The following is a 14,197-nucleotide window of genomic DNA, read 5'->3' on the forward strand; positions in this document are numbered from 1 at the left end:
AGTCCACTGTCCAACATCAATCAACCAGATTCCTCTTTAAAGTAGGTTCAGAAGATTTTGTAATTGTGTCTGCTAGATGCCCTAGAGGCTTTAACAACATGTACCTACTTTCACTCTAAATTTCTGACTCGGAATAAAAGAGTAAATTTGTCAGTAGTCCTAAAGTAAGAAATGTTAGGGTGATTTTCTCTTCTTATCCTATCACCTTTACTCACACAAGCCCAAACCCAAGCGTCAAGTCCTCTTGTTCTCGTCCTGTGCCTATGATCAGTTGTGGTTTTCTGTTTTTCCCTAGTACATCCTTAACCAAGCACATAGGTTTATAAGAGTAGAACCTGGTGTGCCTATTACACATAGTTTCTTACTCAAGATAACATAATAAATTTAAAGGTTTCAAGTTAAAAATAAAGATAATGCAAAGAAACTTAACAGCATGTTAATTCTATGATTTGACACCTGAAAAGAAATGATTCTCAACTTCTTTTGCAGTATCTTAAGAAGTATATCAGAAATGACCAATTGTATCCCATTATATAAAAAGGGAAAACTTTTGCTAGGAATGTGGCTAAATTATGTGAAGCAGGCATTTATCCCTAAAATCCAAATTTCTTTTGTTTTAAATTGTATTTATTTATTTTTAGAGAGGAGGGAAGGGAAGGAGAAAGAGAGGGAGAGAAACATCAATGTGTGTGTGCCTCTTGTATGCCCCCTACAGGGGACCTGGCCCACAACTCAGGCATGTGCCCTGACTGGGAATCAAGACTGCAACCCTTTGGTTCACAGGCCCATACTCACTCCACTGAGCTGCACCAGTCAGGGCCCTAATTTCTTTTCCCTGAAAATTCTTTAACACCTCTGATCCCCTTATGGTATATACTTACAGTATGGTGAAATGACCTCTCTGCCAAGCAATTTTTTTTAAAGAAAAGTTTGTTACAACAGACAGAATAAACACTGAATACTGTACACATATACAGAAAAAATACAGAACACCGTCACAAGCCCACCTTCATCACTTGTTGCCTGTTGTTTCACCAGAGTCATTGGGGATCTTGCTGGAGGCTTGCTAAGTGGATGGCGCCAACTTTTAGCTGTTTTGGTTTCTCCATCTATTCTCTGATTACAGAACAAAAATGGAGACAAACACCTTCAGTTAAAAATTTGTTTTAAACAAAACACTATGGTTCACAATGATTTATGACAAATTAATTATGAAAAACTCATGTACTTTTTTAAATCTTAGGGAATTAACCCTCTTCCTTTTTTTAATCCTCACCTAAAGATATGTTTTTATTTATCTTAGAGAGAGGGGAAGGGGGAAGAGGGAGAGAGAGACATTGATGTGAGAGAGAAACATTGACCACTTATCTCCCATACATGCCCAGACTGGGACTGAACCTGCCAATGTAGGCATGTGCCCTGACTGGGAATCAAACCCACAACCTTTTGGTATATGGGACCACAATCCAATCAACTGAGCCACCTGGCCAGGGCAGAATTAGCCCTTTTTAAAAGAAATTTAAAAGTTTACATCAAAAGAAATAGAAATCTATCCTATGAGTTATTCTACAAAGAGGTCAATTAACTATGTTTCTGCTTCATATTAAAATGCTATCTGTATATTGTGGAGGCTAGGCTTATCAAGCCTGCAATAAACTCAGCAGTTGGCAAGTTTTCATAAGTTTTTTAACACTAATCTAAATTTAGGATTATATATTCATAAAAATATAGGACTGTGACACTTGGTTATGTCCATACAGGTCACATGAAATATTATGTTATTTTTCTTTCTATCCTCATAGAAAACCATAATGTCAAAATGAGCCCATACATGTCCAGTTCATTCAGAAATGAATAATTACTTTTCAGAGGATTAAATAAGAAATCAAAGCTTTTTTTCTAATTATGGTAAACTACTGTCACCTTGAAATCACTGAAATTGTATAGAAAATCTTTTGTCCTGGGTTCTCCAAACTACATTTTCCTTTCCAGGGTCAAGGGGAAAAAAAGCCACGTACAACCAGACAGAACCCACTTACAAGCTTTTCTTGCCCACTGAATCAAAAAACAGTAACAACAAAAAAACGGAGGTCGGGGGAGATTACCAGAGAGCAAGTATTAGTTGGTTTATATCAACAGTTCCTTAGGAAAGAAAGGAGTCCCAGGAGTTCGCTGAAAAAGCAGTGGCCAGAAGTAGAGAAAACTATGCTGGCATCTAACACCAAAACAGGATTTGTTGGAAAAAACATATCAGAACATTCTATCCAAAACTGGGAGTATGGAAAAGTAAAACAGGATGAGATTTATCTGTGGTTTATAATAGCTAAAAAGTAATGTGGGAAATTATAACTTAGTCAACAACAAGAAATATTTACTAAGCCCTCACTGTATGCCACACAGCTGTAACACAGAGTTACAGCAGGAAAAATTATACCAGATCCCTGTTTTCAAAGAGTGTGCCTTAGAGAGGGGAAAGAACACAATCAATGAGCAAGTAAAAACTATTTATCAGGTAACATAAAGCAAATATGCAATAAATAAAAAATAAAGTTGGACAAAGGAATGGAAAGAGACGGACAGGGGCTATTTCATACAGGGTCATCAGAGAAGGCCTTTCTGATGAGAAGACAACTAAGTGAAACATGAGTGCAGTGAAGGAGAGATACAGTTAGGGTCTCGGGGGAAGGAATGTATTATTGGTCAGCAGTAATAACATGTAAACTGCTAACATACTTGGTGTATTCCAGGGAAAGCATGGACCCCAGTTGTAGATAGATACAAGACAGAAACAAAAAGGCATGTTAAAAAAATAACCTAATATTTCTTGAGAAGATTGACAACAGCCAATTGCTACCAGAGTCACATGGTATTACGCCAAAGAAGGAGAAACACTGCTCAAAACTACACAAAGATGAAATGGGTCTGTATTACTGAGGGGGATGCTCTGACATCACGATATAAGAAAAGAGTACCATAAAGATGTTTCCAAGAAGGTCAAGTCACCCAGACCTCAGGAGCAGCATTTGCTATCCTATGCAGGCAGTCTTTGTTCAGTGAAATGATAAAGATGTTCAAGTCACTCAGGGTAAGCAAGGAACAGGAAAAGTAACTTTCAGTTCCATTCTAGTTTAAAGTATGTGACTCAATATTATTTAAACAAGCATTTGACTTATCACTGTTCCAGAATCCCAATATCTATTCAGCTACAATTAATCCCTACATGAAATTAAATTGTAAAATTTGTATACTAATATGAATACTATCTTCAAACTTCCCTTAGTCTTTTCAAGTAAATTAGACCATATTTTTCTATTTTCATAAATTTTTTATTAAATATTTTATGACTGAATAGGACATACAATCATACATAAAATTATAAAGGTTATGAAGTCAAATAAGAAAGTTATCTATATTTTACCTGACATTTTAAAACTACCTGTAAGCAAATATTCCAATTGGATTTCTTTCATTTAATCTCCCTTGCTACTCAAATATACAAAAAGGCCTGTGGTGAATTGAAATAAACAGGAGGAATCAGGGGCTTACTTAATTTATCAGCTCCAACAATTGAGGTTTTCCTTACCCACTTGAATTCCTTCATGAAGTTGAATAGGGCAAAAGAAACTAATAATTCTGATGATCACTACACACAATCAGAGTGTGTGACTGCCTAATCCACTTACAATCTTATGGGTACAGCAACAGTTTATGCTGAAAGCACATGACACTAACATCATACCAGAACATGTGAGAAACAGGGAGGCCCTGTGCCAATACACAGAATGGGGAGCTTGGTAATCAAGAGGTTTTGAGTTTTCCATGAGGCAAATGGCCCCTTTCTGGCAGTGGGCAGGGAAGTATCAGGGGAAAGCATGACCAGGGGAGCTCTAATGTTAAAACAGAGGCTATGGGAAGCCTGGGTCACAGAGGTGTTAGCAGTTGGCAGCAGATCAAAGCCCTGAAGGTAAAACGATTTGCAGTCTGGTTAACACTGCAGATAATAGAACCACTCTGTATCTTGACTGTGTCAATGTCAATGTTATTATGATATCCTACTATAATTTTCCAAGAAGTTACTATTGGGGGAAACTAGGTACATAGGATCTTTCTGTACTATTTCTCACAACTGCATATGAATCCATAATTATCTCAAAATGACTTTAATTTTAGAAAATTTTAAAAATAAAATTAATCTCCAACATGTGGCCAAAAGTTCCACGCTCTCTGAATTATCATAATGTGAGCCAGAGCTCAAAAAAGGCTTACCTCCCAATCATCCAAGAAAATATGAATAATACACATAAACTGTTAAATGTTATTTCTCCACCACAGCAAGATTTTGATGGATAGGACAATTTTCAGAAAGTTCTCTCACCATAAAATAAATACAGTAAAAACAAACATTGCCACATACACTGGGGACTTTGAAGCCATTTCTCTCTTCACTGGGGACCGCTGGGAATTCCCCAGGTTCAAGAGCACTCCCACGGCTCTGCACATTACTCTCTTCTCTCTCTGTCAGCGCACTGTTACTCTCTGCCACTGAGGAGCACAACTCAGGTGACTGTGGCCATGGAATTGTGGGTGAGTCTGATCCCTTGGGGGTCACACGGCGACCAAATATGGAATCATCAGTCTCACTGGGATTCAAAGATGGAATTATGGCACAGGCTTGGTCATCCTTAATTTTTATTTCCTCTGTTAGAGATGTAGTTAAACAGCTGTTTCCTGAGGAGCAAAACAAAAAGACAATAAATCTAACATTGTGTTATTAATAAGCATAATTGTTAAACTATTCTGAACTAACTGTCTATCTTTCAACTTCCCCTCTAAAATTCTACAGACATGGGTGGAAAAGGTCACTATGGCACAGTGCAGCCTTCACTGTTGTTAAGGTAAGGTCCTGGAGTTTGGCAAAAGAATATATTTATGACAACTAAGGTGTTCTTCAATAGGGAATTGGATAAAGAAGACATGGTACATACAAGGTCTGTCCAGAAAAAGTCCAGCAATTGTTAATATATCAAGAATGGTGCCCTGGCTGGCGTAGCTCAGTGGATTGAGCGCGGGCTGGGAACCAAAGAATGGTTTGTGTGACATCAATGTAACCTGGAAGCCAAGGAGAGTGGACTGGAATGTATGAACAATGATAACTTCACTGTATAAGTCAGTAGGGATGATACATATCGTTAAATGAGCACGTATACTGTGTAGCCAGTGCATTCAAAATTACTGAGTGAGTAGAGCAACAAACCTGCATCTAATTTTGCATTAAGCTTCAACATTCCTCTGCGGAAACTGTTTGGATGACTCAGAAGGCCACAGCTATTGGCAACAGGTGACTGGCAGCTTCATCATGACAATGTGCCTGCTCATGCATTACATCTCATGCAGAGTTTTTTACCCAAACATCAAATCACCCAGGTGACTCAGCCCTCTTACACCCCAGATTTGGCGCCCTGAAACTTCTGGCTTTTCCCAAAACTAAAATCACCTTTGAAAGGGAAGATATTTCCAATCATCAATGAGATTCAGGAAAATATGATGGGGCAGCTGATAGCGAATGGGAGAAATATGTGGGGTCCCAAGGTGCCTACTTTGAAGGGGACTGAGGCATCCTTGTCCTATGTACAATGTTTCCTGTATACTCTTCAAGAAATGTCTCTATTTTTCATATTACATGGTTGGATATCTTCTGAACAGACCTCTTATATACAATGGACTACTATTCCACCATAAGAAAAGATGAAATACTGTCATTTGTGACAACATGGATAGACCTTGAGAATATTATGCTAAGCAAACTCAGTCAGTTTGTCAGAAAACTTAGTCAGAAAAAACCAAGAACCATATGATTTCACTCATATGTGGGATAGAAAATGAAAGTCATAGATACAGACAACAGTATGGTAGTTACTGGATGAAAGGGGGTTGGGAGGAAGTAAAGGGTAAAGGGGGCCAAAAACATGCTAACAGAAGATGATTTGGCTTTGGGTGGTGGGCACTCAATGAAATATACAGACCATGTATCACAGACATGTACACTTAAAACCTATATAATCTTATTAACCACTGTTACCCAATAAATTTAATTTTAAAAAAAGAGTAAAAGAATAAACTTATTGAAAAAATAAGGGATTAAAAACAGGTTCTACTATGGACAAATGTCAAAAGCCAGAGAATAACAATAATTATCCAAAGCAACAGCTATTTGAAATATTTCTGAAAAAGAAGAATTATATTCCAATATATGATGCTAAGAAATGCTATTGATAAAACATTCTAGTTCCAAGGATGTATGTAAAGAGCATATGTAAGGCTGTGCAGGCCCAGTAAAAATTATGCCCTATACTAATCATATATCATACAATGACAGCATATAAAACTCAAGAATATCATAGGCACTTCTCTTCTACTGCCATTTCTGTTCACCCTTTTCCCTCCTTTACACACACACACACACATCATTTCACCTGTCACATACTAGCTCTGATGCTAAACCTAGCCACACATCTTCTATATAAGTGGTCCTCCAGGTCTCAAAACCTGAAGGTCAAAATGCAAGTAACTGTGCAGCCACAGAACTAGTAAAAAATGAGGGCCCTTGGCCTAAACCACCCAGTAATTCAAAAAGTATTTAATTAAACTACTGTGAGGGACTATAAAGAAATAGCCATATGCATTCCATAACTGTCTACTCTGCACTGTTTGCTGCTGTTCCCTTCTCTACCTTCTCCACCTTCCTGACTTCTGTCCATTTATCTCAAAGTCAATTCAAATATCGCTTACTCTAAGAAATACTATAGCCTCCTATCTGTTTCAGGTCTTTCCCTGGTATATCAGCCACATTCTATGCCATCTCTAACATGGCACTTACCACATTAGATTGTAATTATATTTGTCTAGCTCTCCACTAAAGTGTGAACTCATTGAAGAAAAGTCTATGATTTAAAATCTATTAACTCAGATATTTCAAGAGCCAAAGGTAACAAGCATGGAGAAGCTGCTGAAGGTCAGATTAATTAGGACAAAGATAAGGACTTTTCTTTCATTCTAGGTGGAAGAAGAGTAAAAAAAGAACAAGTGAGTAGAAGACCTAAGCCGCATTGTTTTCACAGATCATTATGACTGCCATATAGGGAACTAACTAGCAGAGCTGTTCAGAGTGAACACTGGCAAAATAGGAAGGAAGCAATTTCTGCAACAGCCCAGATAAGATATAATGGTACCCTACAGGAGGAGGAAGCAGGGAAGAAGGGGCAGGGCATGGATGGATTCCGGAGAATCCCATATTGAAGGACAGACTGGTTGAGAGGTATGACAAGAAGACAGGAATTACCAATAAGCCCAATTAGTATAAGGACAAACATCCCAACATGTATTAAAGAGGCAAAGCTTTAAGGCACTCTCAGAGATTTATGCTATAAAAGGGGGGGAAAGCAAAGTAGTTGAGACAGGTGATGGCTTTAGTATAGAGGATCAGCCAGGGAACTATACACACCATTACTCAAGACTGAATAATTCTTGTTGTTCTTTTTAAAAACCTTATTGTTTATTTTACTCTTAAAATTAAGTTGAAAGCAAAGAATTTGCAAAGCATTATCTATTAATTCATTTTCTCTGTTGCATGCGAACTCAAGAGAAACTTTCCAAAACTGTATTATACATTGTAAATTCAGTAACAACAAAAAAAATTTTTTTCATTTTAGAATCTTCTTTTTTATTAAACCAAATAGGACATGCTGACTGTCTCACAATTTCACTCTATGTAGCAGTAGTGCTCCTGACCTTTATAATACTCCATTGGCCTCTTGACTGAATTAGCCCATAATTCTAGATAGTTTATTGGTTAAGCTATGTGTAAAAGTAAGAAATCTGTTCTCTTGATCACAGACCAAAGGTACCAGATCATCAACTACCTACAAGTTATATATGAAACAGCCTATTTCTCACCTGAGAGTCTGACATTATCTGATGAATTTGGATCCAGCTGCTTCCTGCTAGTAGAGGTCTCTTCCTCTGAAGGTGCTTCTGTGTTCCCCAGTTTTATTACTTCTTCTGGCTTTTCCCTGACTTTGAGGTTGTCTCGGACTGGGTCAGAGATAGGTCCCCTTGTCTCACTGACTGCAGTTGACACTTCCTTGTCTTCCTCATTTTTAGGCCTCTTGGAGTTAGAACCAGTGCACTGGAAGCTATTAATAAGAGAAGCTGTGGTCAGAGCAGAGAATATTTGCAACAAACAGGATAAAACACATACCATTATGAATGTTACTTTCACTTACTGAAATAAAAAATTGAGTTTTTAATTATTGTGCAGAGATAACTTCCACAATTAAAAAGTTAATTTTGAAATTAAAATTTTCACGAGAATTTTAATAACAATTTACTAAAATTTAAAATTAAAACAAGTATAAATAATTGATTACTAAATATTATTGGAGAAAGTCTTTGCTAAAATTCTATAACAATATTAAAAGAAGTCTGAAAATAAAAGTAAAGTGAAAAATGATGGCATGTGAGATATCAAATCAATAAATCAAATATTATTTGGATAATGAAAAATGGAAAAGAAAATGGGGACAGCCCATACAGCTGCTCTTAAAGTCTGAACGGATTTACATTCCAAGGTCAACAAGTGACCATGTTTCCCTGAAACTTGTATATTTCTGAAGTATGCATTAAAATCATTAAAATTAAAAGTCAAATCATCATTGGCTAAAGGAAATAAGAGAAAAGAAAGGTTATCCATATGTTTTTAACATCTTCTATCAACTTATTATTTTCAAAATGGGCATCATTTTTATTTTTTTCATCTTTTAATATTTTTGAGCAAGTCATTTGCTAGCTTTCTCAAAGATGCCTTTTGTATGTATACAACATTTCTAACACTTTCATTTAGAAAAAGTTACAATTAAAATCAAAGCAACATGTATTTCAGTGCCCCAAACACACACACATACACATACATAAACACTAAGCACTGTTAGGAAGTCAGAGAGGGCAGAGATCTGAGATGAAGAGGGTAGCCACAGATCCACAAGTCACCTATGTAAATTAGCTTTGGCTATTGCTGGTAGTAACACTACTAGTATAAGCATCACCATTTTCACATTTATGGAGGACCCACGCACTAGGCTATATAGAAAATCTTCACATTACTAATAGCATAGTACACATAAAGCAAGATGGCTGACAGATCTTTGAGATTTCAATCAACCATTCTCTTCATCAGATTTCCCTAGACAGAGTATTTACTTAAGGGAGTCAGTGAACTGTGTGATCAGTCTATAAGGCTGAGCATAATCAACAAGCCCCTTAACATGAGGCTTTCAAATTGGGCAAGCAAAGTCTGTTGATTATTTTAAGTATTTCAAATCTGTCCAATGCCAATCATCTCTGTTCCCTGGCAGCCCAAAAGGTCCACTGTGGTCAGTAACTGAGAGCAGATCATATATCTAATTGAAGTATTGTGTTTTCTGTCCATTAAACGACAATTCTCAACTTGATCTACTGGTGTACCTTCTGAATTAAAGATTGACTACTGCCCCCTCCCATAGCTAGCGTTTTGGTAACTTGGATTAACAAGTTTATCAAAGGCAGCAACTCTCTAAATCTGTGTTTCCCAAACTTTTTGGAATGCAACCCATAGCAAGTTATACATTCTGGATGGTGACACAACCACACATACATACATGCTCACACATGTCAGGAATTAATACTTGCCTTTACCACACAGGAAGGACGATAACACTTTTTATTCTATTTAGCTTCCTAATTTAAAACTGTTGCTCCTAACCTACTAAATTGATTTGAAAGCTAAGAGTCTTAAAATCACTGCTATAACTACAGGGTGAAATAAAAACACCTCAGTTTGAGTTCTGCCACTAATTCTGTGTCTCAGGTGTTTCTCTCATAAAATGCAGAAGTTTCACTCCATGTTCTTAAGGTTCCTCTGCTCACTACCATTCTAAAATAGCAGAAAATAAATGTCAGGAAAAAAAAAACAGAATCAGAAAATAAGCATCAAAAGTGTGAGCAAAGATTTAGAATCACAGTGTTATTTTAGTTAATAGCAAAAAGCTGGAAACAAGCTCTAAGTCCAAATACAGGGGATTAGTTAAATATAAGCAGTCATTAAAAATAATGTTGTGGCACATCATTTGATTAAATCAAAAGCACTCACAAAACTGGTCATCAAGTGGTTAATAGAACATGGCCCCAATTTTAGAAAGGCATAAAAGATTATGATATATAATCAATATATATATATGTAAAGGATATATATATATACAGAAAATGTTAACATTGGTTATCTCTGGATTGTGAGGTTATGGGTGATTTGGAATTCCTTCATTATTCTTTTCCTTATGTTACAAATTCTCTCCAATGCACAAATATTACTTTTACAATCTGAAAGAAAAACAATGAGTAATATTGGAGAGTAAAAATGTAATATAACCCTGGAAAACATAAAGAGTCTAAAAAAAATTGCTTAAGGACCTGAGTAACATAACACATATTCTATTCAATGAGTTTTAAAAGCAGTGAGATGCCCAAAACAGGCATAAAAGCTTCTGAAATGCTCTTGACCACAAAAATAGATTGCAGAATAAAGTTCACAGGGACAAATATGTTACTGAAACACCATATGCTCTGCTTTATACCTTGTAAAAGAGTAAAACCAAGTGTATAAAATGTAGCAAAATACAAGAATCAGGAAGAAAAAAGTAGTATCTCAGATATTTGACAAATGAAGAAGAAAACAACTAAACCCAGAAAGAAAATCAGTAGCAATATGAAAAAGTTGGAAATCAACTTACTGAAGGTAATAAAAATATGGAGATGAATAGAGAACACCAATACGACTTTAAAAGACATTAGTGTAACAGGTTCAAGAAGTTCTAGTATTGTTCTAGTACTTGCCACATGTAACAACTTTAGGATATTCCCAAACACAAAATATAATTCAATTATACTTCTCAAGAATTAAAAATACTTTACCTCAAATTTTCAGTAAAAGATTTCATAAACTTAAGGGGAATAAAATTTAGCAAAGCAAATAATCTTTGAGAGTATCACATCATGACCCATTTTAATTGTATGAATACAAGTGGGATGGGTTGGAGGGGGGATCATTACCTCCTGGATCCCTTTACTTTCCTCCTCCTCTGCAGCCACGCTTTTACTTCAGGGGTGGATTCTGGAGTAGGCTTTGTGTGATCAATGGTGTATATATCCTTTCCTTGTTTCCAAAGCTGGTATCTGTCTGGCTGAAATTTCTTCACAAAGATATCCATTGAAATTTTCACCATGTCTTTCCTGCAGGTGCACTGAAACACAAAGGGGTTACTGCACATTAAACATTTCACTAGCTATATAAAGTCACAGAGTTCTACTTTGAATATAATGTACATGAATATTTATTCACCATGTAATTGAGGATGTTTTACATTTTCAAACATTCAGTGAGAGATAAATTGATTTTTTCTGAGTGGAGGTGAGAACCTGCATGTTCTCATTTACAAATGGTAAAATAATATGTTCAAAGGCATGGTAGAGTTCATAAGAAACTGTGTAGCAGGAACAACTAAAAGGAAACAAACTGTACATTCAAAAGCATGATTGAAACAGAAGGATTAACCATCACAAAGATGCATCGGGTGAACTGAATGTCGAAAGGTCTGTAAAGCTGAAAACCTAGGTTTGCAAACAAAAGCAGTCAATAAATGTAATTAGAATAATTAAATAAATGGGTTGAGATTCCTACAAAGGCATTCCCAGAAGACTATCAGCTGATTTCTCAAAACATACCTTGCAGGCAAGAAGGAGGTGGAAAGAAGTATTCCAAGTCATGAAAGGCAAGGACCTACATCCAAGATTACTCTATCCAGCAAAGCTATCATTTAGAATGGAAGGGCAGATAAAGTGTTTCCCAGATAACACCAAGTGAAAGGAGTTCATCACCACCGAGCCCTTATTATATGAAATGTTAAAGGGACTTATCTAAGAAAAAGAAGATGACCAAAAATATGAACAGTAAAATGACAACAAACTCACAACTATCAATAACTGAACCTAAAAAACAGGAACAAAAACAAACTAATCAAACAACTAGAACAGGAACAGATTCACAGAAATGGAGATCATATGGAGGATTATCAGCCAGAGGGGGAGGGGAGTGAAGGGGAAAATGGTACAGAGAATAAGAAGCATAATTGGTAGCCACAAAATAGACAGCAGGAGGTTAAGAACAATATAGGAAATGGAGAAGCCAAAGAACTTATATGTACAACCCATGGACATGAACTAAGGGGGGGCTGGAGGGAATACACTTGGTGGGAGGAGAGATGCAGAAAGAAGGGAGATAAAGAGCAGGAAAAAAATGGGACAACTATAATAGCATAATCATTAAAATACATTTTTTAAAAAATTATGATTAGTTAGGAAAATCATCCCAAAGGTGAATTCATCTCCAAATTTTTTTTAGGATTTTAGGCATTTAAGGTATCTTTCACCAATCCTGGAACTGACCAAAAGAATTATTTTTAACAATAAATTTGTAAGACAACTTATATGAAGAAGAAGGAAGGAGGAGGAGGAGGAAGAGGAAACCAATGTTTAGTAAAAACCAAATATGCTTCCTTGGCTAAGTGGTTTACTTATATTATTGAAGGCAAGCCTCACAGATATTTGTCAGTAAGACATAGAAATCTCAGTTTTAACAGAAGAGGTCCTCAAGTACCTCCCAAGATCAGTGGTGGTCCATGATTTTCTTTCTACTCTCACAAGAGCTCTTATACCAAAGATCATCCTTTCTACAGGAAATCCTTAATATATTGCAGCTGGTATTTGAAATGAATTGAGATTATAGTAAAGATGCTAAAATCCAAAATTTTCTTTAAGGTATAATAAGAAAGAAATCCTTTATAACAGAAAACTAAAATTCAAAATTAATTTTTTCTGGTTAATTTCAATGGAGACAGCAATCACAGAAACATAAATTAGCATGTGAAGGTATCCTTTGATCAGAAAAATTATGGATCAGATTTACTAACAGGACAATTTTAAAAAGGGCAAGCCAATGGTGGCAAACTCTTGTTTTGAAAATTTATAAGTATACAAATAAAGCACATATTGAGGTCTTCTGCTAACAAATGAGTAGTATACCTTTCAACCTAAAATTACTATAAGATCCTATGCTTTATAATGATTGTAACTATATTTTAACAATGAAAGGGCTCATATGTAAAAAAAATAAGAAACATTTTAATTTGTTTCCTTCAGGAATTCAAATCAGTTGACAAATTTTATTTTTAACACATAAGTTTATCAATATCTAGTCCACCCCCAAAAATTATTGTTCTCAAAGGTTATCAGTTAATCATCCTCATGGCAAAACTGAATTGCTACATTAGATCAGAACTACAGTAAAAAAGAAAAAGTGTTATTTCCTTTCCAACACATAGTAAAACTGTCCTACATCTCCAAATACATGAACTACAAAAATATGGGACTATGTATAAAATATAAAAATGCCAAACTTTCAATGGACTCACCATTCATTGGCTTTGAGAGCCCAAAAGTTTGTACTAGGTACCCATTGATAAAGAGTATTTAATAAATAAAGAACAAAAAAAGACAATGAATGGAAAATATTCTCCATTTATTTACTAACAACGCACTTTCTTTAGCTATTTCAAAGAATTAAGAACATGTTATTAACATAATTAGACACAATTATTCACAATTTCTACATTAAATAGTAACAAAGACACTTTAAGTATTAGGCACAGCAACTTCTTATTTAAACCAAAATTATGCATGATGTGATAACTGTTTAGGGCCAAAATTAGTAACCAGGCCTGAAATATAATTTTATTCTCAATTATTAAGCTACCTTTTATAGTAACATAGATAATTTATTACTTAGTAAGTTCAGATACTTCACTGAAAAAAATGTGCAGACAATTCTAGGGGTAGAGCATCAGGAGACATCTTTATACAATGTGGGTATTAAATTGAAAGGCTATGATGAGTTTTTTTTAATCTGATTTTTTGACCAACTGGTATACTACAATCCAGTCTTTATTCATCCAGGTTTGCATCAATTCATTATTTCTTATTCTTTAACCTTTTATCAGTTTTCTGCTAAGTGATGACCAAATGCTAAACACTCTTTTTTCTTTTTACATATAAA

At 35.5% G+C, this 14,197-nt stretch overlaps 1 protein-coding gene across 7 annotated transcripts in view; it reads right to left on the bottom strand.

The window, feature by feature from the left end:
• The window catches only part of KDM4C (lysine demethylase 4C), a 383,617-nt gene that overhangs the window by 165,172 nt on the left and 204,248 nt on the right, over positions 1-14,197 (bottom strand). For all 7 annotated transcript variants that reach the window (XR_004902186.1, XM_036021651.1, XM_028507295.2 and 4 more), the window contains 4 exons: positions 11,140-11,330; positions 7,954-8,192; positions 4,415-4,728; positions 1,008-1,116 (listed from right to left, as the gene is read on the bottom strand). Coding sequence is in view for 6 of the 7 variants with exons in the window: in XM_036021651.1 (XP_035877544.1) it covers positions 1,008-1,116; positions 4,415-4,728; positions 7,954-8,192; positions 11,140-11,330 (853 nt within the window). In the remaining variant the exon portion in view is untranslated. The remainder of the gene's footprint in view (positions 1-1,007; positions 1,117-4,414; positions 4,729-7,953; positions 8,193-11,139; positions 11,331-14,197) is intronic.

The sequence above is a fragment of the Phyllostomus discolor genome, chromosome 3 (assembly GCF_004126475.2).
Source record: "Phyllostomus discolor isolate MPI-MPIP mPhyDis1 chromosome 3, mPhyDis1.pri.v3, whole genome shotgun sequence".
Classification (NCBI taxonomy): Eukaryota; Metazoa; Chordata; class Mammalia; order Chiroptera; family Phyllostomidae; genus Phyllostomus; species Phyllostomus discolor.